At 50.3% G+C, this 22098-nt stretch overlaps 1 protein-coding gene across 1 annotated transcript in view; it reads right to left on the reverse strand.

Moving 5' to 3' along the window:
• IGDCC3 (immunoglobulin superfamily DCC subclass member 3) overlaps positions 1 to 19801 on the reverse strand; it is a 112271-nt gene extending 92470 nt beyond the window's left edge. Inside the window, exons 1-2 of the mRNA XM_055793760.1 lie at positions 19543 to 19801; positions 8335 to 8640 (exon numbers count right to left, since the gene is read on the reverse strand). Of these exons, the coding sequence (XP_055649735.1) occupies positions 8335 to 8640; positions 19543 to 19609 (373 nt within the window). The 5' untranslated portion in view covers positions 19610 to 19801. The remainder of the gene's footprint in view (positions 1 to 8334; positions 8641 to 19542) is intronic.
• Positions 19802 to 22098: the final 2297 nt, after the last annotated feature.

Genomic DNA, 22098 nt, shown 5'->3' on the forward strand with positions numbered 1-22098 from the left:
TTAATTAGTGCTCTCAGTTGCAGCAAAATTTCATTTGTTTCTTCCAAATGTGGCCTGATCCATTGTCCCTCTCCTATGACCTGTGAAAATTAGTCATTGAGCTCAGCGACAGTGGTAAGTGCAAAATGCAGCATCAAAGGAACATAATGGGGGCCTCTTAGGACTGACAAAAAACCCACCATTAATCAAGACATGCTCAAGAGGTGCCAACTTACTGAGGCACATGAGTGGCGTCAGTCCTGAGTGTGGGCCCTCCCGCAGGAGGCTGGACACAGAGGGATGTGCAGGCACAGAACTCCCCACCGCCCCAAGGACCACAGCCTGCCCCAGGCAGATGGTCTCTGCTCTGGAAGTCTTGAGGCTTTGCCCACCTGCTTTCCAAAAGAGGTTATGGAGCTGCACTTTTCCAGGCAGCTCCTTAGGTTAGACAGTAGGGAGACAGGTCATCTTACAATACCCAATGCACTTCTTTAACTGTGTCTGTAGTCCCTGCTACTGTCAGGAGTAATGTATGGGGCACCACACCAGATCAGGAGGGAGATGTCAGCATCTCGATCTGTTTCCAGAGCTAACACAGAGCCTACAGGTTCCCAGCGCCAAACACAAGCCACTGTCTGTCCAGCAGCACCCTGCACTGACCCCTTGTGTGATCCCAGGACCAAGCTAAGGGGGAAGATACGAACTGCACAGACAGACCACAGTGGTGCAGAAGCTGCAGCAAAATCACCCAGGGAATTATCGCAGGGAGTGGGGCCTGACAGTTCTATGGACAAACCTGTGCAGATACAAAGCCAGGGCAGCCCCGCAGCCGGTGAGGCAGCAGTGGGGCAGCCAAAACTCTAAGGGACCAATTGTAGCTGGTCAAGGCAGAGAGAGTTTTAACACCAGAAAACCAAAGCAAAGAGGTAAATCTTGCAAAATTCAAACCTTCGTAGCAAAGCAGTGTGTTTAAACCCTCTCCTGCGAATCCATATCATTAAACAGAATAACTTGGACTCAGCAAATCCAGATGACTCTCACTTTCAAGGTCCTGCATTCAGAAGCCCACAATGGAGAACAATGAGGTAGAGAAAAAGCTGAGGATCTTGATGCTGCATTCAGAAGGCCATCTGGTCCGGCCAGCACAGCCAGCGCTGGGAACGGGCAGCATCGTGGGTTGAGATTTAATCTGAGCCACTTATTGAGTGACCTCAGGCGAATCGTTTGACCTCCTTTTGCCTCAGTCAACCCAACTGTAAAATTGGGTTTAAAGCAAGAACCTCTCTGAAAACCATATGCTGTGCCTAGGAGGAGTGGGAGCAGACTCCCTTCCCAGCAACAGGGCTGTGACAGCGGGAGAGCCAAAACCAGAGCGGAAGAGGCGGTGCATGGAGCTGGGATCCAGCATCCCTTGGTGTCAGGGGGCTCCAGCTGACAGCTCTCCCAGGTCTCACCCTGCTAGCCCTGGGAAAGCAGCCTTGGCCCCCATGTGGGACTCACACATAAGAAGGGATTTGTGAGGTCTGCCCTCACTCATATCACTACTGCATCCAAAGGCCCTGAACATTCGAAGTAGGGTCCCAAATTCCCAGGCTCATAGCGGGCAGGCTAATGTAAGCAGGGGTCAGCACAAAAGACATGTCCCTGACAAAATTGGGAATATTTCTCTACAGCTTCTGTGCCCTCTTATTTATTTACATATTTTGCTGTTTTCAGTAACTGTGAGTTATGGCTATGACCAATGCTTCGAGGCAAATGCTGTGATGCTTTCCTTTAACTCACTGGTTACCCACTAGATCAAGAGCATTGATTGCTCTGGTCAAATGCCCCTGAAAATCAATTCCCACTCACAGCCTTGCCAATTAACAGTGGTACAAAAGCAGCCCCTCTCTCACCTGGGCACTAGCCTTTCCCCACCACCGTGCACCCTTCGCCTCTTGGCAGGCTTGCAGGGAAGTGATGGCACGGATGAAACACAATATTCAGCTAATGTGAGTGCCCAGTAAACACAAAACAGCAACTTGCCCCCACCAAGGTGCTCACAGGGGTGTGCAAACAATGGCACTGACAGTAAACCCACCCCAGGTTCAGAGAAGGGAAACTGAGGCACAGCTAGTACAGGGATTTTACTGGTCACACCATGGCCAGCTGGGACCCTTGTGGGGCAGAATGAGAGTGAAAGCCATATATAACCATCACGCCATCACCAGCCCACTGGAAAAAACCAAACAACTCAATAACTAGTGGCATTACAAATCCTCAAGCTGAGACAAGTGTAAGTGGATAAAGAGCTGCTCTAGGTGACAGCACCAAAGATATCCTGGGATTATGACTGCAAGCAGAAGACTCAGGTAGCAGAGACCCGGCCTCCTGAATAAAATAACAGAGTAGGGTGGCCCCACATTTCAAGGAAAGGCTGGAGCAAAGCAGCAGGCAGAAGGACAAGCAGCATAAAAGCACACGAGGCTGGGCATGGTGCTGTCTCCACAGAGCTGCCTGCACTGGTACCGGCAGAGCATCACCCTGTGTTAAAAAAGCAGGCAGTGAACTCAGGAGTAGCCTCATGCTGCACTTATGGGCTGCAGAAATGTCAGAACTTCCTCAGCTGTGCTCCAAGAGTTAATTGAGACAAATAACTCAACAGTGCTACCATTAATGAAATTCTTCTGATATATTTCCCCTGAGCTTTATAGAAATGACTAAGTGACATTACTGCCTGCAGTGCAAACCCCCTATATGAGAGATAACGTTGCCAGAGCTAAGGTTGGTGCATCCACATTAGAATCCTCGCGAAGAAGTGCAAGATGGTATTTAAATAACTATCACACTGCTAAGAAATGAGCAGCCAAAAGAAATATGGTCTTATAATGTGCTCAAGTCTCAGGATGAATCCTGGGCTGTTATGTGCAGACACTGAAATGCAGTGGGTGGTAAGTGACATACTCTTTTAATCCCGCAAATCTACTAAAATTTCTAGTCAAATCTCTCCAATCTCCCCCTGATGACTCCTATATTTGCACATTTGTTTTGCAGCACACACAGGGCCAAATACTGCAACTGTACAGATGTGAGAGGCAGCATCATGTGAGCCAACATGTCTTAGAGGCAGCCAAAAGAGCTGATGGAGGGAAATAACCCATTCACCCATCATACCCATCCCCTGGAAACCTCTCACAGTCTTTTCGCTCTACATAATTTCTTTTTCTTTTCCTTTTTTTGTAGTAATTCCTCATAGATACCTTCTCCCTCTGAGACCCGCTGCTACAAGCCGAGAACTTGCTCTGGGCTTACCAAGACCGTAAGCATTCACAGCACAGACAACAAAGAAACGTGACTGGCAACAAGACTGAGCCCTTCTGCTCAGCATTTGAGAAGGAAGGGCATTACATGCAAGCTGAGCCACAGCTGAAATTAAAAAAGAAAAAAATCTTGTTTGTCGAAGGAGGAAACTTGGTGTGCAACACCAGGGGTTAAACTGCAATAAAACACAAGCAACCATTAGCCAAAAGTTCCTGGGAATAACAGGACCATGTCTCCAGAGCTGCAAACTGACACCAGGGCACTTGCTTTAGAAGCATACATATACCTCATGCTTCACACCACTAAAACATGTCATCACACAAGTATCCCACTCCCAACTGCAGAAACAGCTTCACTTGGTCTCAGCACAAGCTGTATAGGTAGGGCTCTGCTGACAATATGGATACTGTACGCACACAAGAAAAGCCAACAACAAACCCATGTGTTAAAGGTCTCCTTGATGTTTTGAGCCAAGACTCACAATCTGCATCCAAACAGTGGCATTGCCCAGGAAATATCTTGGTGACAACTTTGGTGCCACCTTATTTAAACCTTAATTTAAAATGCTAACTTCATAATGAGTGGAACAAAACTGTGTAAAAACATTTCCCACTCTAATCCTGGTTTGATCCCCCCAGTATGGCCTTCTTTTGTAATTACATCCCTTTGTGATCTCACTCTAATGCCTTGTATTGTGACCCATAAAATAATCAGCCCCCTTTGTCTCTCCCTAATCCTTTTAGACTTCCTTCTTGTCTCTACACTCTTATAAATGCTGCCATTATTTGGGCTCAGCAGCTCTTCCCACCACCCCAGAGCCTGGAAAGGGGGCTCCAGGTTAAACCCTGAATATATTCTGTGCAGAGGGGCTGAAATGATGGGAAGATCTTTGCTGCTTTAAAAAACCCACAATTCCCAACCTCCCCTCCTAGCCACAGCACTTGGCAGGGAAACCAACTTGCAAGCATGCATATGCACCAGACCTCCCCCCTTTTTATATTTTGCAGATGACCTTAAGACCCTTGGCCTGGAGGCTGCAGCAGCATGTTCGTGGGGAGAGCATGCTTGGCCCCAGGCTGGGTGAGAGGAGCTGCTGCTGCTGTCTGCAGTGATCAATGCAGAGAAGAGACATAATATATGCCTTGCCCAGGCTATCAATCCTGCCCTCCTGCCAGCAGCGTAAGTGCCGTGGACAGCCAGGCACAATGGGATGGAGGAGTGGAATTTGGGACAGGATGTGGAAGGGGGGGGGGGGGTAAGGGAGAAGAGAAGAGTACAGGAGTACAGGGATGTGTGCTGCCATGCTTGGCTACAACAGTCCCTCTGCAACAAGACACGATGAGGAAAGTGTCTTTACAAGCTCAGATCTCTCCAGAGCTATTCTCAGGTCGCACAGTACTTTAAATACTGGGCAGGTCCATTTCACCAAACTTCAAGAAACCTCTTTGGCTTTAAGTTGCACAATTGACTTACTTTCCCTCTTTCCTTTTATTTTTTTTATAGCAATAGATCAAACAGGGAAAATTGCTACTCTCAGGCTGGATGCGTGCAGAGCCTGATCCGATACCCAGTTTGATGGTGATTTCCAATTAGTGGTAACTGCTTGTTATTGAGTGATATAATCAATGGGTCTTACTCCACCGGCTGGGCTGTGATTTATGATGATGTAGACCCCGCTCCATCAAATTACAGCATCGGCAAAAAGGGCTAGAAATGCCATGAGACAACACAATCAGAGTCAAGTAAGGCCAAGTCAAGCAAAGGGTGGAGGTGAGAATAAAGGCAGCTGTGTTTTGGGTAGCTTGCCTTCCAAAGGAATGGACGCTAGCCATTACTATTGCGCAGAGGGTATCTTCATCCACAGACTGCCAAGGTGCGCATCAGCTTCTGGCAAACACGAGGGAAATACAGCTCCTCAAAGAGACACACGAAGACTCAGCCAAGCAGTGCCTCCAGAGAACACTCTGCCTACAAAACTGATTTTAATTAAGACACCTCAGAGTCATGCAAAATTATGAAACTGTCATTAGGAGAAAGAAAAGATCTGTATTCAATAACCTGATCACGTTATAAAAACATGTTGCATTCCACAACCTTTTAAACTAACACGCCAGGGTTTGAACAGATGCAGAAACAGCAACTGAAAAAATTCCAACCAGCATGTTAGGCAGCGGGTGGAAATGCCGAAGGCCTTCACTCAACTCAGTCACGCATAGGCTCCTTGCACACTTGTACTTGTCAAAAGAAGATTACACTACAAAAATATTATTAAATGTGTTTAGCACCTGACCCGCCAATCCACAAACCAGCCAAGGTCCAATTCCCTCTGCTGAGTATCTTTGGTTAATAATGATGACATACAGAAATTCCCCTAAATTTTAAATTTTAACAAGTCAGTTTTTAGGAGGAAGGTTTTAAGTGCCTGCTCCATGGGGAAACTGCATGCACCTTGAGCTCATTGGGGCTGCATGCGCAGCAGCAGAAAGCAGCATATTCTTCCAGTTAAATTTTACTCAATGCCAAGTGTTGAAGTAAATTTGAAACATAAAAATATGATATCCAGCCCACATTTCCTGAATGCAAATATGTACATTCCTCCAAGCCAAGAAGATTATATTCCAAGCAATAATACAAAGCCAGGGTCTGTAACAGTGATATGAGACTAACAGCCTGCCTTTGAAGACAGCGAAAAGTGCAGCAGAGCTCTCGAGGGGCTCCAGTCTGTCAGATCCCTTTTATTCCTCAGTAGCATGGCCTTGATCAACTTTCAAGATTTTTGTTTGTGAGAGGTTCTTATTTCTCCTTTGCTTTTGTGTTCCGATGTCAGGCTCTGAGGGAAGAAGAGATCAGCATTGGGATGAGGTTTTACCCACCGGCAGTGTTTATTCTGCTCCGCAAAGGACTGTTTAGCGCTCAGTGGTTTGTTTTTGGTTGTTTTTTTTTTTTTTCCTTCCAGGCAGCCAGCACCCACTTCTTTGATGCAACGGTCCTGTCATTTCTAAAATGGGGGTAATTACCCTCCTCCGTTGTTTGACTTGCTTACTGGGACTTGGGCAAGGAAAATCACTGTTACTTGTGTGTAACCACCCCTGAGACGTGCGGGCTTGAAGGTACAACTGTGGTTCATTCTTAGGAGATTTCATCTAGGTTTAAGCCAAGTCTGAAGTGCAAGTGCATGCTCCTGCAGTTCAGGCACAGTGGGGGAGCTCACCCTGAGCAGCAGGTTACATTTGCCCACAACATCCTGTTTTATTCCCATTATCCACAAGCACCTGTGACATTGAGGCCAGGTGCCCCCTGTTTTGTGCTGGCCTCACCCAGACCTCTTCTCAGGGCTGGCAAGAAACCAAGCCTGAAGCCAGAATAGAGTCCAGAGCATTTTGAACACAATCCCTTTTTCATTTTGGTTCAGGCGAAACTATGGCTACAAAAGGAAATGCTATTCAGGGACACAGAGCACATCACATACATATTGATGCAGGAGCAAGATAACAGTGTTTATTGACAATCCACTATCCCAAAAGTAATTCCTCTGGCTCTTAGGTCTCCTGTTTACAGGTCTGAGAAGTCTGACATTGTGCTTGTGCATCAGCCAGCTCCCAGCTCATAAATGCCAGAGTTGTTCACCAAAAGTGCTCCAAGGTTTAGCACCACAAGACTGACAAGTTTGAGATCCAGCTGCTAATCTGGCACAGACCCAAAGCCCTTGGCTCCTTGACAATGTCACTTCTTACACTACTGAAAAGCTAGGTTTGCAGATGGCCACTTCATGCACTCGGGAATTGTTATACACAAGGGCTGGAGTGTTCCCTTGGTGGGCTACCAGCTGGCCCTGGCACTGCGGGGAATGGGCAGCAGCTCTTTAAAAGGCCCCCCCAGTTTGGGGAGTACAGCCAGGGGACCTTGGCCCCAGACCTTGCTGTAGACTTTTCCTGCTTTGCACCAAAAAATCACAGTGCAATTTGCAAACACACACGAAGCAGTAATAAGTGGCTTGCACAGAAAGAAGAGTGGTAGCCATCTCCCAAACAAGTTGGAGAATCCTTCAGTAGAACCTACTTAAGAAAACAGCATTCAGCCAAGTCTCAGGACCATACCAGACACCTTTCCTCACACTCATATATAAATTACACCTAGCAGTGACTTCTGGTTGAATGCAAAAATGATTAGCAGCTGCAGTCCCAAAGCCCACAGACAGTCTGTGGGTAAATGTGGGCAAAGCTGGCCACCAACACAACAGGGACAGAAACACCATGCCACGACACCTGAGCTCTGCCATCAGTCCTGGGACAAACACAAACCAGCAACCAGAGCCGGCAAGGGGGAGCCCAGCAGCCTGCATGGCAGGAGACCCAACAGGACCAACTGCTCTGGCCACAGCAATATAATGGGCTAAGCCAGGTACTGTGCAGGGCTGGAGTCACAGCCTGCCCTGTAATTCTTCCTCCTGCACCTTTAAATTTCATTCCCTCACTGACATTTTCATCTCCCTCCTTCTCCAGGCTCCCCCATCAGACAATCTGTCTGGTGGTGTTAGCCTTGCCCCCAAAGGCACTGCCATGTGGGGTAGTAAATAAGACCTTGCTGCCTCCACACTACCCGCCTTAAATAACAAAATGAAAGAAACCACGACCTTCAGAAAGTCTTTGCCTATGGTTTGGAAAGCGCTACCTGCCAAACAGAGCCCAGCCATGCTGCACAGCAATGGGACTTCCAAACACACCATAGGAGATACACGAACTGCAGACTACTTTCACCTCACGACTTTAATGTAACTTACCCCTCCAAGACAGGGGATTCACGGCTAGAAGGTGGGTTTTAGTTTTCTCCGTGAGAAGGCTGATTAGCTGGTTTTTCACACCTGGACAGCTACACAGATTAGATGCCAGACTGATCCTCACACCAGCTCCAAGTTCTTTTTCCTCTTCCCTCTCTTTAATCCCCCCTCTCTGAACACCCAGCATCCCACCACACTGTCCTCCTCCTTTCCAGCAAAGCCAATGCCCCTTGCAGGATTGCCCCACGAGATGCAGGTGGGATGATGCCCATACTTACTCGCTGCCTGAATCTTCGCCTTCCGGCTCACCACCAGCCCATAGTGGTTTTGCGCCATGCAATCGTATTCACCTTCATCCGAGGACCCATCTCCTCGGACCCTCTGGAAGTGGGAGACATAAAGCGACCCATTGGCCAACATAAAGGCATTCTCGCTGTCCACGATCATGACGCCATTCTTCCGCCACGTGATGGTTATGGGCTGGATGCCCTCAACCTGGCAGTAGAGGATCAAGGGTTGCTCCTGCACAGCAATGTCATCGCTAGGCTCCACAACGAATGCCAACTCAGAGGAATGGCCAAAATCTGAAATGAAGAGAGAAGGACAGAGTCAGCAGTGAGTCTACAAGAAGCAGCAAGAGCCAACTGCTACAGAAGCAAACAAGGGTTGATGACAACATTCTGGACAGAGTGGGCTGCAATAGGGCTACAGGTTGCAAGTGTTTTGGAGAAACATGAAACCCTTTGGCATGCTTTGCCTCCTGGGGCTTTGCTCTCAAAATCTTGGGGCACAATTTCCAAAAGCGCAACCATAGGCACAGACCTTCAAGGCTGCCTTTGGAGACTCCAGTGAAGGGGATAGGCAAGCACACAGCTTGTCAAACCCCAGCTCCACTTCACACAGCCTTCTTCATCTCCCATCACAGGGCTGCAGCAATAGGCAACACAAACTTGCACAAGCACGGAGCACCAGCCATTCCCACTCCAGGAGCAGAAGTTTACATCAGTTCAAGAAATGCACTCCTCTCCCCCACATAGCTAGGCAGAGAGAGGGCTGAGCCATGCCCTAGACCCATTTGCAGCACAGCCGGAGGGGGTGAACAGGGGCATTGGCAGCTCCTGATTCAGACCATATTGCCACCAGCATCTTCACAACACCTCTCCCACTTGGCAGAGCAGGAGGCTGTTTGCCTCTCACACGTAACACCATGCCCTTCCATCACTTTGGTCTCTCTCACACTGTAACAGGCAAAGGCTGGTGCTACTCAGTCCTTAATGAAAAGCAACTTAAGGACCAAAACACAAATGCACCATGTTCTGGCTCAGCAATACCAAAGGTTTCTTGCAAAGCAATTATGCTAAATAATGTCCACAAGAGATAAGTTATTGCAGAATTTGTACCACCAATAGGCAAACCCTTGCTTTCCATCACACAGATACATCCTAATTTATTACTTTTGCCAACAGAATGCTTAAACACTGTGTCTTTGGCATGTTATTCTTCACCTGGTCTAGCACACCTTTTTAGGTATAATATGCCATACAGTCATGATTAGATGCTACAGAAGATGACAGAAATAGAGCTATTGTTTAAAGATTGGCCCACAATACATGCTAATACAAAAAGCAACCAAGAAACAGGAGTCATATAAATATCTGAAGGGTGTAAATGCAGGAATGGAAGCAAATATATATATATATTTAAAGAACAGCAATGGAGAAGAAATTCCAACCAAGTAGGAAAACTACAATTTTATCCAAACATAGTGAACCTTTCTAGCAGTTCTCTTGGGCAACAGCCCTCAATGGGTGGAGGTTCCAGCTGCTCAAACCTGCAATACAGCTTCTCCCCTTTTTTCATGGACTCAGGGGGACCAATGCCACAGCTGCTCACAGAATTGGGACACACATGGGCAATTTCTCTTGGCAAACACCAGCCACAGCACAGGCTTTGTAATGCTTGTTCCTAATACAGTTCCCATCAAGGACAGGATCCCACCACACTAGGCTCAAAAACAGAGCGCAGGGTAGATCATTAATGCACGATAAAAATAAAAGAGATGAGAAGAAGCAGTTATCCTAAAGCAAAAGAAGGGAAAAAAGTCTGTCTAGTCTGCTCTGCAAACCCAGTGAGATTTTTTTCTTTCTTTCTGTAAATCCCCATTGCTTTCTATGGCAACTTAAATTGGATTATGGGGGATAAACATTGAGTGCAACCTGAGCCGAGGCAGATGGACAGAGCAGACAAAGAAGGCAGGGGTAGTGCATGGCAGGTCAAAGGTACTACCGTCAAGGTATGAGTGTGTGCAAGGAATGGACAAACTCTACTTAATGATAAACACCTAAACCACACACTTTATTAACCCATTACGTCTTAAAATGTCAGGCTAGCTCCAGCCATCTCGGTGATCTATTGCTCACTGTGACTTCTTTTTTATGAGATAGCCCTGGGGTCCTCTCAGCAAGTTAGACTACAGCCAGCACAAACCCATCAATTACATTTTTTTTTTTTTGTGAAAATTAAGGAATTAGATGAATGCTCTGCATTTTTCTGCAAAGTGGCCAGAGTCCCAACAGCACCTACCATGCTGGGGCCTCATTCCCTGCATGGGCGCTCCTGGGAGTTAGGTAGGATAAGGACCTTTGCATGCTGACACTGAACCAAGGGGGACTTCTGCCTCCTGAAAGATTGAACAAGATTTCAGGATTTAGCCTAACAGGCAATCAGAAAAAATCCCTAATGAAATAAATGCCCCATCTTCCCCCAGCTTCCCTTTACTCTTAGATAAAACAGCTTATTATTATATGTACCATAAAAGGAAGAATCAACATAATTACATGCCCTTCCCACAATAGCTGTCATTATAATAACCATCATTAAGGCCTGTGATTGGAGATAATCATGTTTACCTCCACAAACATTCGGTCTGCATCTGAACTCCAGGCTGCTCAAGCAGCAGAAGTGATGACACTCATAATTAGGACTGGTGCCCTCAGACACATGCTGGGGTGGGGACAGACACTGACTGGTCCTGGGGTCTCCTCAGGCTGTAGGAGAGATCAGGACTATGCCTCAAGGTGTGGCACTGTGCAATGGACAGCATGCAACTGGTCTGTAACCTGCACAGCATCCAGAAGCATCCAAATTCCTCCTCAACAGACGCTTTTCTCATAGGATGCTTTTATGACATTGAAGAAAGCCCACTGACTCTTTCCTGGGACTTCAGGGCCAGGTGACCCACTAACACACATGGAGAAGCAGACCCACTCCATCTGGGGAGCTGGGAGAAGGCAAGCTCTTTCACCCAGACATGGGCTTTCCATGCAAACTCAGCCAAAAGCCTCTCTTCTCCCAAGATATTTAGATGCTGAAAGACACACCCTCTGCTGCTTTTCCGAAGTCCCTACACCTCCCCCTGACACCATGGGTACATTAGACACAAAAAAATTGCCTGTCTCCATTGTTAAGTAGACAGATCCTAAATTGCCTTTAAAAAGTGAGCTTTGGTCCTAAGAGCCTCAGTATCCCACTTTGCAAAAAACAATGGCTCTGTCTTTCCAGGGATAAATGTCTGAGTCTCACAAATAGGTAAAACATTGGTGGCACAGTTGGCAAACACCATGCTGGCAAGCTGACCTGTATGTGTCCGCACTACTGCAGCACTCACTGGTGGTACAGGGAAAGCTGAGCCCAGCATGTCAGCGTGCAGAAAGCACCAAGCAAGTGGCCATGGGCATTCCTGCAGCCAAAGGTCACCTTGAAGCCTGCTCTGTTCCCTACAGCCCTCAGCCTCGTGGCCTAATCTGTGGGCACAGAGCGGGCTTGGCAAGAAGGACACCTCTCTCAATACTGTATTTCTACAAGACATCATGTTCCTTGGGGTTTTCTCAAAAAAGAATGGGCCCCGGGATGCCGCACTGCCCAGTGTTGCAAACCATCAGGAACAGGTATGAGAAACAAGTCCACAAACAGCCCGACCTAAGATCCACATGGCCAAAGCACAGCCGCTCCACTGAGAACTGTGCAAGGCATGGTAGAAACCAGGTGCTTTATACTTTCTCTGTCCCCTTCTAAAGAACCCCCCTTACCCATTTGGCTGTAACCATGGGATTATTTGCATTAAAAGTGGTTTTCAAGGATCAGGCTTCAAACAGGGACATTGGGATTTGGCTTTCCAAGATTGGAACTGTGGGGCTCCAAGTCTCAAAGGCAAACATTGAACACAGAGCCCTGCCTCCCCAGGATGCTCAGAATGAGCGACAAAGTGACAGGGACACTCACGGAGCAATCTCCACAGCAGGGTAAGGCTCCTGGTGTTTGTTCTACAGGTTAGCTCAGATGGGCCAGAGGGAGAGCACACACAAAGCAAGGAGATAATGGTGGAAAAGAAGGACCCAGCTCCACCGTTATAAATAACTGCTCGTAGTCAGCAGTGAGTTAGCACAGAAACGATGCTGCAAAGTTGGAAGTAAACGACACTCTGAAGACACATGGAAACAGTAAAAGTGTAATTAATTGAGAGAGACAGAGGAAATTGCTGAGGCTGTGCACGTTCACCCGGGGAGTCTGAAAGACCTGCCCTCTCCAATGGCTGGCTGCAAATCCAAACCCAGCTTGTCCCACACAACGTCCTGGGTACCTCCTGAAACAGACTGCGAGGCAGCATGGCTCGCCCTCTGCTCGAGGCAGAAACTGTAAAACTCTGCTCAGAGCAGCTTGAATTTGTAGTTAGAGGCTGGGGTGTTACACAGGCAGCTGAACAGCCCGCTTGCCTCAACACCAGCAGGCTGCACCGGGGACCACGTGAGGGAAAATTGCTTTGCTTTCTGCAAAAGGATGGAGGGAGGAAGTGTTATTAGCTCTGACATAAAGGCCACAAGAATTGGAGTCCTCATTCTACAAGTCTCCTTTTGAGAAACATTTACCATCTCCCTAAGCAATACAATATGTGACTATATGTGCAAATATTTAACAAAAACTACTTCCCCTATTGATCAATCAGACAGGCATACTCAAAGAAACCAATTAGCACTTGTGCTTTTGAACCAAGAGATTTATTTAGCACTGAGAGAAAGAACTTTGAATTAATGGGAAGCTTAAAAGACACTTTGAAGTACATTTAAAAAAAATAAGTTTAATTATTTTTTACTTGACACTGTGATTCATGTTCAAAGCTTCAAAAGAACTTGCTCATACCCTAGCATTGTCCTTTTCCAATTGGGAAACACGATTTTGGCTTTCCCTCCTGTCTGTACTTCTGAAAAATACAGCAGCTAATCTCACCACTTTAATTAGCAGTGACATCCATCGCAAAGGACCTCAACCACATCACGGCTCATCCTCCTGGACCCACAGCCAGCAGGGCCATCCCTGCCCCGGGAGCACACAGTCCCGACAGATGAAGCCTGTATTATTACTCCCATTCTAGACAGGGAACATTAATCAGAGAGATGAAATGACCTGCCAAGGGCCTGGTCTGAGCTCGTGGCAAGGCGAGATACTGCAGGAGCAGCCAGGTCCACCCTGATATTTCTGGTGCAGTATCATCAGGAGCACTGACAGGGAGATCAAGGCAGCCCCATCTCCCCTCTCTCTTGTCACACCAACAGCATGACACACACCTGCACACAGCCTTTCATGAACAGAAATTTGCCCTCTCCTGATATACTGTGTTTGTTCCCAGCACAACACAGCACCGACCCACCAGTAAGCCTTACCACCAGCAAGGATAGCCCCTCTGGCCTGCTTCAATAACGCCTAAAGAAGATGCCCCTGGAGTCCCACAACTCCTGGACCAAAGGTTTCTATAGTGGGATGCAGATGAGTATTAGGACCAGAAACCTGGGTGCAGTTTGGGACAGCCCTACAAAAAATGGCTCTTTTTTTTTTTCAGGTTTTTTTAGTTTTATTTTTGTAAATCCTTCTGCAAATGAGAGGATATGGAAGGAAGAGAAATCTGGACCTGAACAATGTTCTGCAGCAGATCATAACAGGTTTCAGGCTAATGAAATTGGTAGCCTAAAAATCCAGCTGGTGCCCCCTTAAATCTCCTTGAGGCTGACCCAGACCCTAAGGAGAAAAGCATTACACTACAGTAATGTGCAAATTGGCTCTTCAGGGCATCCAGAAAAATTTACATTTAAAGAAGAGGCAAATAGGCTGTAACAGGCCCCACATCTTGCTAACAGTAAAGTTTACTAGCTCAGAATTTTTATTCCCTTTCCTTTCAGACAAGAGGCTATATAAAGTGATTTTTCCATCAGGGTGTATAAACGACATCCACTCGTTAAGCAATTGCAGGAGGTCTCTGTTGAGGATAACACAACCTCTCAGCCACCTGATGCAAAGCCCAGAAATACCCAGCATTGCTGCCTCAGTGGGAACATAGATTTTAGCCAAGGAAGGCAAACACAGCCCAAAAAGCCAGAAAAGTTGCCCAAAATAATTTTCAGACGTTTGAGACTAGACTGGGCAAATCCCAGGAGCTCACTTGCTGAACACAGCGTGGAAGCTGGAAGTGTTCACAGCACAAAGACCCTTCCCAGGACAAGCTCTGAGTCCTCATAGGCTCCCCCATCTCTAAAGAAGGCAGGCTAAAACCTGTTGGTATAGCTAGAAAGGGCAGAGACCTTTTCTAAGTTAACTGCCCACAGTAGCTCCGTCCACAACTAGGCATACTGAGAACATGGCAGCAAGCTGAGCGTAGGATGTGTTGTTATTTGCATTCCCCACGTGTTTCGTGGTCCTGACCAGATCACAGTCTCACCGCAGAGGGCATCAGCAATACAAATATGGAGCAGGAAACAACCACGCATGAGAGGACAGCAAAGGCAGCAACCAAGATGGGAAATGCTATGCCCAGAGCTGGGGTCCCTCCAGGCTTCAGGCCCCAAGGCTACTGTAATGCAGAACAGGGGAGTAGCCAGTTTCAGCCCCCAACCCTGCAAGAAAGCATCAGGGAGGTGGCTGTCCCCATGGCCAGTCCTTTGCACAGACCTGGCAGGGAACAGACTGGCCACGCAGTAGATGATGGTGCCTGTGGATACTAGATAGAGCAGCTGGGAGGAGCGTGATAGTACGAAGCTGCCAAGAGAGCCATGGGCATCCTGGCATCACAGTGCCAAAAACCACCAGCCAGCACAGCCCCGTCACTCAGAACCTTGAAATTCAGCTTGAGTATCGGCAGGCACAACTGGATGGCAAGCAAGGAAAGGCAAGACAAGGTCCTTCTGGAGGAAGAGAAGTTTCTGTGCACACTAAACCCGTTGAAATTCTTAACCGCATCCAGGGGATTCAAAGGAAACACAGCACTCTCTCCACCCTGCCATCCCCTCTGCCTTATCACCTCCCACCCTGAAATTCAGGATGGAGGAAAGCATCGCCTTGCTCCTCTCAAGGAGCTGAGCACCGCACCGATCCTGCTCGCTCCAAAACCAGAGCCATTTTAACGAAACACTAGCTCTTCTCTCCCTTTTCACATACTCTCAGGTTTCAGCAGCAAAGATCCTTTTGCAAAAGCATCTTTACAAGTCAGCAGAATCACCCACCACAACCCGAATTCTCCTGACTTGCCATTAGCTTCATCAACACAATCACACAAGAAAACCAACACCCCCCACCCCCCCCCCCAAAAAAAAAGGCAGCAAATCCTTGACTCTGCTCTGAAACTCTGGTTTTAAATTACCAACGCAGGAGTGGGGCTGGGTTGTTAAGTGACTGGGCTCCTCTTGAGTGGAGGGTGCGATACAACAGTGACATTTGATATAATAGCAAGGCCAGATCACTATGCTGTGTGCTTTTCTCAGTACGCTCCCCTATTTGCCTCTCTCTTCTCTTAAAGTGCAATTATTGACATGTTTGCCTCCTTAACCATCAGTTTTATATGCTTGCCAATGACTCCTGAACATGTGTAAACAATTATTTTTATTTTCTTGCAAAACCAAAATGTTAGATATTCTTTTGGATAAACGGACTTGGGTAGATTTTCATGAGCCCTGCTACATAATTTATTAGTTTCTAAACTCTGTAAAACTAAAAGCTCCAGTAAAGTTTAAATAAGTTGTGATTTCAAAGTAATTTTGAATGGACTATTCCTGTTCCTGCCCAATGATATTTGGTTGATTTAAATGGGAATTCTTAATCTGCAGAGGGGGGGCTCCTGCATTGTTTTCTTAGATCAAATAAAAGGACAATATCCAGGGTCAGAAGCCCAGGAGCACAAAGCATGAAATACCAAGGTGGGGGGGTGGGGAGGGAGCACAGAAAAAAAGCATCTTCTGTCCCAGATCTATTGCAAGCTACCAAACAAAGCACATGGTCTGCTCAAATGCTCACTGCTTGCCAGGGGGGAAAGCTGGGCGCTGGCAGCAGCTTTGCATGAGCTCCACTGCACTCTGCACCCCATGCTGCAGCCCCATGCCAGGGTCCCATCCTGCTCCTGACGGAGCCAGCACTGGATCCTAATGCTGCGGCGAGACGAGCAAGCCAGCTCCAGCCACCCCAGCGTGGTGGAGAAAGATATTTCAAGGCAGTGGGATGGGAAGGTGTGGGGGGAGCAGCATCCCAGGAGTTTGTGAAGCAAGGGGCTGGTACTGCATAAGGTTGCTGCTTGGCACTTCACACGCTGTGACACGGGAGTGTGCAGAAACACGGAAATCAGAGAAGGAAAAGTTCAGGCAGACAGAAAAGAGGGAGAGAGGCTTTCTCCATTGCACATATAAAATGAGAGCAGTTTCGCAGTGCTCTGCCGGCAGTACTGCTCCTGAGCCTCTCCACACCGGCCCATGCCAGGCTGATAGCACCAGGGTACATGGGTCAAAATTGAGACTGAGCAGGAAGGAAAGGAGTGGGGAACCAGCCCTATTTGCCGCTCTCTTGGCTAGCTTTTATATACTTCCAATGAGAAGTTTAGTTTTGGCACCATGATGGCCCCAGCAGATGTTTGAGGGCCAAGGGCATGGGTGGTACACGCTCACACCCCTGCGTGAACTTCGCACCCAGAATGGGTCCCAAACACAATGCACAAGTATATGGTTGTGAGACTACTGTCCCGCTTCATGGGCTGCCTGCTATGTCCACCACATGGGAAAACCACGTCCCAGGATTCTCCTGTTGAACCTCCTGGGAGAGACGAAGCCCAAACATGGGCTTGAATTTCATATAGCATCTCTGAGCGTTACTGGGGAAATGATACCTGATACTCTCTATGTATATTAAGAAAAAAGACAGGGTATTACACCAATTTAGGAGAAAGTGATCTCTTTTTTTTTTTTGTCTATAAAAAACAACAAAGCCACACTGAGTAGGAATTAGTGAAAGCTTATAGCTTCAATAATTTAGAAGTTAAGCCTACTTAAATATAAATGACGATGTTTAATTCCAAGGCTGTTACTGAGCAGAGCCAGGGAGCCTCTCCTATCCTATGCCTGCCTTTGAATGCCGGGCTCAGCAATAACAGACAAAAGCTGTCCACCACCCAGAACAAAGAGCTCCAGGAAATTAAAAAAAAAAAAAAAAAAAAAGAAAAAAAAAGAAAGAAAATACTGTCTCACTACTGAGCCACTCCAGCCCACTGACCAGCGGCTCCCAACGCATGGTTCCCCGTCACCAGGCCAGCATTTTGGGAAGTTTGAAAATCACAGAGGTGGGAGCAGAGCATCCCGTCCCGCACAGCGCAGCACCACTCCCAACACAGCATCCATCCCCACAGCGAGGCTTTCTGCTCCAGCACTGATTGACGCCAACACAGGAAAGTTCATTAAATTCAGTAGAGCACAGAACCATGTTACCTCACTGTTAACCATATCTAGAGTGTAGAAACACGGGGGGTGGGGGTGGGGGGGGTGGGGGTGGGGGCAAGTAACTCTCAGAACAGGAAAACTTTTAAAGTGCTACCAAGCACTCTTTAGTGGGGCCAGCAAAACACACCCCAAAGTCAGGAGCCACTGACCTGCCAAGTCGCAGCATACACAAACACACAGGGCAATTTGGACAGCAGCAGGCAATAAACTAGACACAAATTCAACTTACTCAAGTTTTGATTTCAAAAATTCACTTCTTTTCTTTTCCTCTCCTCAAAAATAAGTATTTTCAACCATCCTCATGGCACTGCACACAGGAATCCCAACAGATTAATGAGACCTGCTTCATTAGATCCACTTTGCAGACAATTTGTATTTTCTGCAAGTTACACTGGCTTCTCCTCTCCACCGCGGCTGCTACGAACCACGTGGCGAGATTTATTATGGGAATAGCCCACAGTCTGGTTTCCTAAACACCCCGACAGCTAATCTCTGATTAATCTTACACATGCTTTTTTTCCCTCAGACCATGCTGGGTTGCTTGCACATTTGTTAAACAATTCCTACTTTTCATTATCTTTAAGGCTGCTGAGTGAAGTGAGGGCAGGATGCACATGGGTATTTCACTGCAGAACAGCATCTTTCTCAGATTAGATTCAAGCTTAAGCAGCACCACCAGTAGAAGGAAAACGCTGCAATTTATCAGCAGGGCATGTGCACAGTAGGTCCGAGGAAAAATCCCTTTGATGTTTTTGTAGTTCGGCCCTGGTCCGGTGGGTGGTGTTACCGGTTGTGGCTGTGCGAACCGAGCCAGGCATTACAGGAGAGCACAATACTTGCAGGTTTCAAGTAGCTCGCTGTCATCCCTGCAACTTGCAGCCCAACATCTCTTTTCTGTAGCTAGCGCCTTCGCTGACACCACGGCGCGTCCGCCCGGCCGCCGTCTCCCGCTCACATCGGGGGTGATGACTTTGGGTCTGCTCTCTGGACACGGACACCCAACCACGCCGCTGCCACAGCAGCCACCCTGTCCCTCCCCAGTGCCAGCTGTGGGAGCCAAGGCCCCACAAACACCAACTCCCCCACGCAAGTGGGGTTTCCAACTGAAAACACAGCTTTGGGGGGGACACTTCGGGCTATCTGCTGATTAAGGTGTCAAGAGGGGCTGATGTAGACAGAAGCCTGCAGCCAAAAGCCATGACCGCAGCGCACCTTCCCGACGGGACGAGCCCCCGCTCCCGCAGAGCGATGCTAACGCGGCGGGCGACACGAACGGCCGCGGCCGCGCACACCTCCGCTGCCCTGGCGGACACACGCGTGGCGGACCCGCGCTCGGTCCCTCCACCCTCCCCCCCCCCCCCCCCCCCCCCCCCGCCTCCCCGGAGCTGCTCGGCCCCGTTCAGCCTCCACGGCGTCCCGATGCTACGGGGACGGGCTGAACGGGAGGCTGGGAGGGACCGGGGAGTCATACGGGGTTGGGACCGACTGCGGACAAGCAAGGGGGACGGGGACCCGCCGCGGGGCTGGGGAGGGACGCGGGGGACCGGGTGCCGAGGGGACGCGAAGTGCGGGAAGGACCGCGGACGGGACCGACAGACCGCGGGCGGCGGGAGCAGCGCCGGTGCCGGGCGCGGCGACGGCAGGTCCTTCCCCCTGCCCGCTCCCCGAGCCCAGCCCGGCTCTTACCTCCGCGGCAGCCGAGCAGCAGCAGCCCCAGCAGGCAGGCGGGCAGCGCGGAGCCCGGCGGAGCCATAGCATCCCGGGCGGGCGGGCTCGCCTCCCTGCGCCCCACGGGGAGGGAGCAGCCCGCGCAGGAGGGAGGGAAGGAGGGAGGCGAAGCGAGAACCACCCCCAGTAGCGAGGAGCGAGAGTGGGGGGGAGAAAGGAAAAAAAGGCAAGGAGGGGGGGGAAGGCAAAAAGCGGATTTCAGCGCTGCTCCCCTCCGCGCGAGCACGCCGCCGCGCCGGGCGGGCGGGGGGGCGGCGCTGAGGGAGCGGGGCCGCTGGCGGGCGGGGGCGGGCGGGCAGCGCCTTGCGCCATCTTGCGCATCCGCCAGGGCGCCGGCAGCGCCGCGCCGGGTCCGGCCGGGCTGCGGGGCAGGGGGGGCAGCGAGAGGGAGGCGGTCCCTGTGCGGGGCCGCTCAGCGCCCGCCGCGCCCGGACCCGCGGGGACGGTGCGCCCGTCCTTGCCGGGTCTCCCCTCAGCGGAGCCCTGTCACCAGAGCCCCCTCACGGGTGTCCCCTCGGTGGGCTCCACCACGGGGCTTCCCCTCAGCAGTCTCCCCTCCCTGGGGCAGCCTCATGGGTCTCCCCTCAGAAGAGCCCTCTCACCAGAGCCCATCACAGGGGTCCCCTCAGCAGAACCCCCTCGCAGGTCTCCCCTCCCTGGGGCAGCCTCATGGGTCTCCCCTCAGCAGAGCCCTCACGCTGGTCTCCCCCCTCACCAAGCTCCCTTCACAGGGCTCCTCTCACTGGGGCTACCTCATGGGGCGTCCCCTCACCAGCGCCTGCTTGCCAGTCTCCCCTCACTGGGGCAGCCTCATAGGTCTCCCTTCAGCGGAGCCCTCTCACCAGAGTCCCCTCATAGGGCTCCCCTCACGGGAGCTACCTCACCAATCTCCCCTTGCTGGGGCAACCTCACAGGTCTCCCCTCAGTGGGGCCCTCTCACCAAAGGCCCTTCACAGGGCTCCTCTCCCTGGGGCTACCTCATGGGGTTTCCCCTCACCAGTACCTGCTCACCAGTCTCCCCTCACAGATGTCTCCTCACCAAGCTCCCATCACAGGTCTCCCCTCAGTACGCTCCCTTCATGGGGCTCTTCTCACCAGGGCTACTTCAAGGGGCTTCCCCTCCCTGGGGCAGCCTCATGGGTCTCCCCTCAGCAGAGCCCTCTCACCAGAGACCCCTCATGGTTCTCCCTTCACGAGGCTCCCTTCATGGGGCGCATCTCGCTGTGGCTTCCCCTCGTCGGGGCCGCTTCGCGGGGCTGCCATCGCAGGGCTCCCATCGCGGGGCTCGTCTTACCCGGGCTGCCTCGCGGCGAGTCCCCTCACCAGTGCCGGCTCAGCAGCGCCCCCTCACGGGAGCCCCCTCACGGGTCTGCGCTCACGGGGGCAGCCCCTTGGGTCTCCCCTCAGGGGAGCCCTCTCACCAGGTTCTCTCCAAAGGCCCCCTTCATGGGACTCCTCTCACCAGCCTCCCCTCATCAAGGCAGCCTCCTGGGTCTCCCCTCAGTGGAGGCCTCTCACCAGAGCCCCCTCACAGGTCTCCACTCACCAAGCCGCCTTCACAGGCCTCCTCTCACTGGGGCTACCTCACAGGGCTCACCTTCGCCTCCCCACGGGGCTTCCCCTCACCATGGCCTCCTCACGGGGCTTCCCCTCACCATCGCCTGCTCGGCAGCCTCACGGGTCTCCCCTCCCCGCAGCCCCCTCACAGCTCTCCCCTCACTGGGGCCCAGCCACGGCCTCCCTCAGACCCAGCGCTGTTGGCCCCAGAGCAGGACAGCCCTCCATGCCCGGTCCTGGCCGGCCCCGCCATGCCCAGGGGATGGTAGCCAGCACCAACGCTTCCTTCCCGAGCACGGGAAGCAGTTTCCTTGCTCTTTACCCAAGAATTTCTGTCCCATCTGCCACTGCTCAAAGCAACCCGGTCTCAGCAGTGGCATCTGGTTCTGCTGCAGTGGGCAAAGGTGGGGTCCCATCCCCAAGCCAGGGAGTTGCCTCTTATCTGCCCTTAGGGATGGGACCCAAAAATCTGGCATTAAAACAAGGGAAAACACTGATGAGACAGCACGACTTCCAACTGGTTCCACCAAGCGTTTCACTTTTGAGCTCTGTTTTGAGGAACAAGCCCACCCACCGCAGCGGGCAGTGCCTGGAGCTGAGCAGCGTCCCCAGGAAGCAGGGCGGCAGGATCGCAGAGCCGGGGCCACGAGGCATCCTGGGGACAGGAACGAGGAAGAGGTTGGCTTGTTCCACCTCAGCGCTCCTAATTTTAAATGCTATCATAAGGTGACTTACCTGGGTCAGTCACACAAATGTTGGATCAACCAGCTCACCCCTGGAAAGGCCCCAGTGAGGAAGGACCCAGTAAAAGGCGAGTCTGCTCCTAAATCCTGCCACAGCCCTCAAGTTAATTTGTCCGCCCTCCTAGCATGAAATGAGGATAATGTGTCCCTACACGGCTCTCAGCCCTATTGCCTACATGTTATTTTGCTGCCTTCCAACTGATCCTGCCCGGTC

Source organism: Falco peregrinus, chromosome 1 (assembly GCF_023634155.1).
Source record: "Falco peregrinus isolate bFalPer1 chromosome 1, bFalPer1.pri, whole genome shotgun sequence".
Taxonomy (NCBI): Eukaryota; Metazoa; Chordata; class Aves; order Falconiformes; family Falconidae; genus Falco; species Falco peregrinus.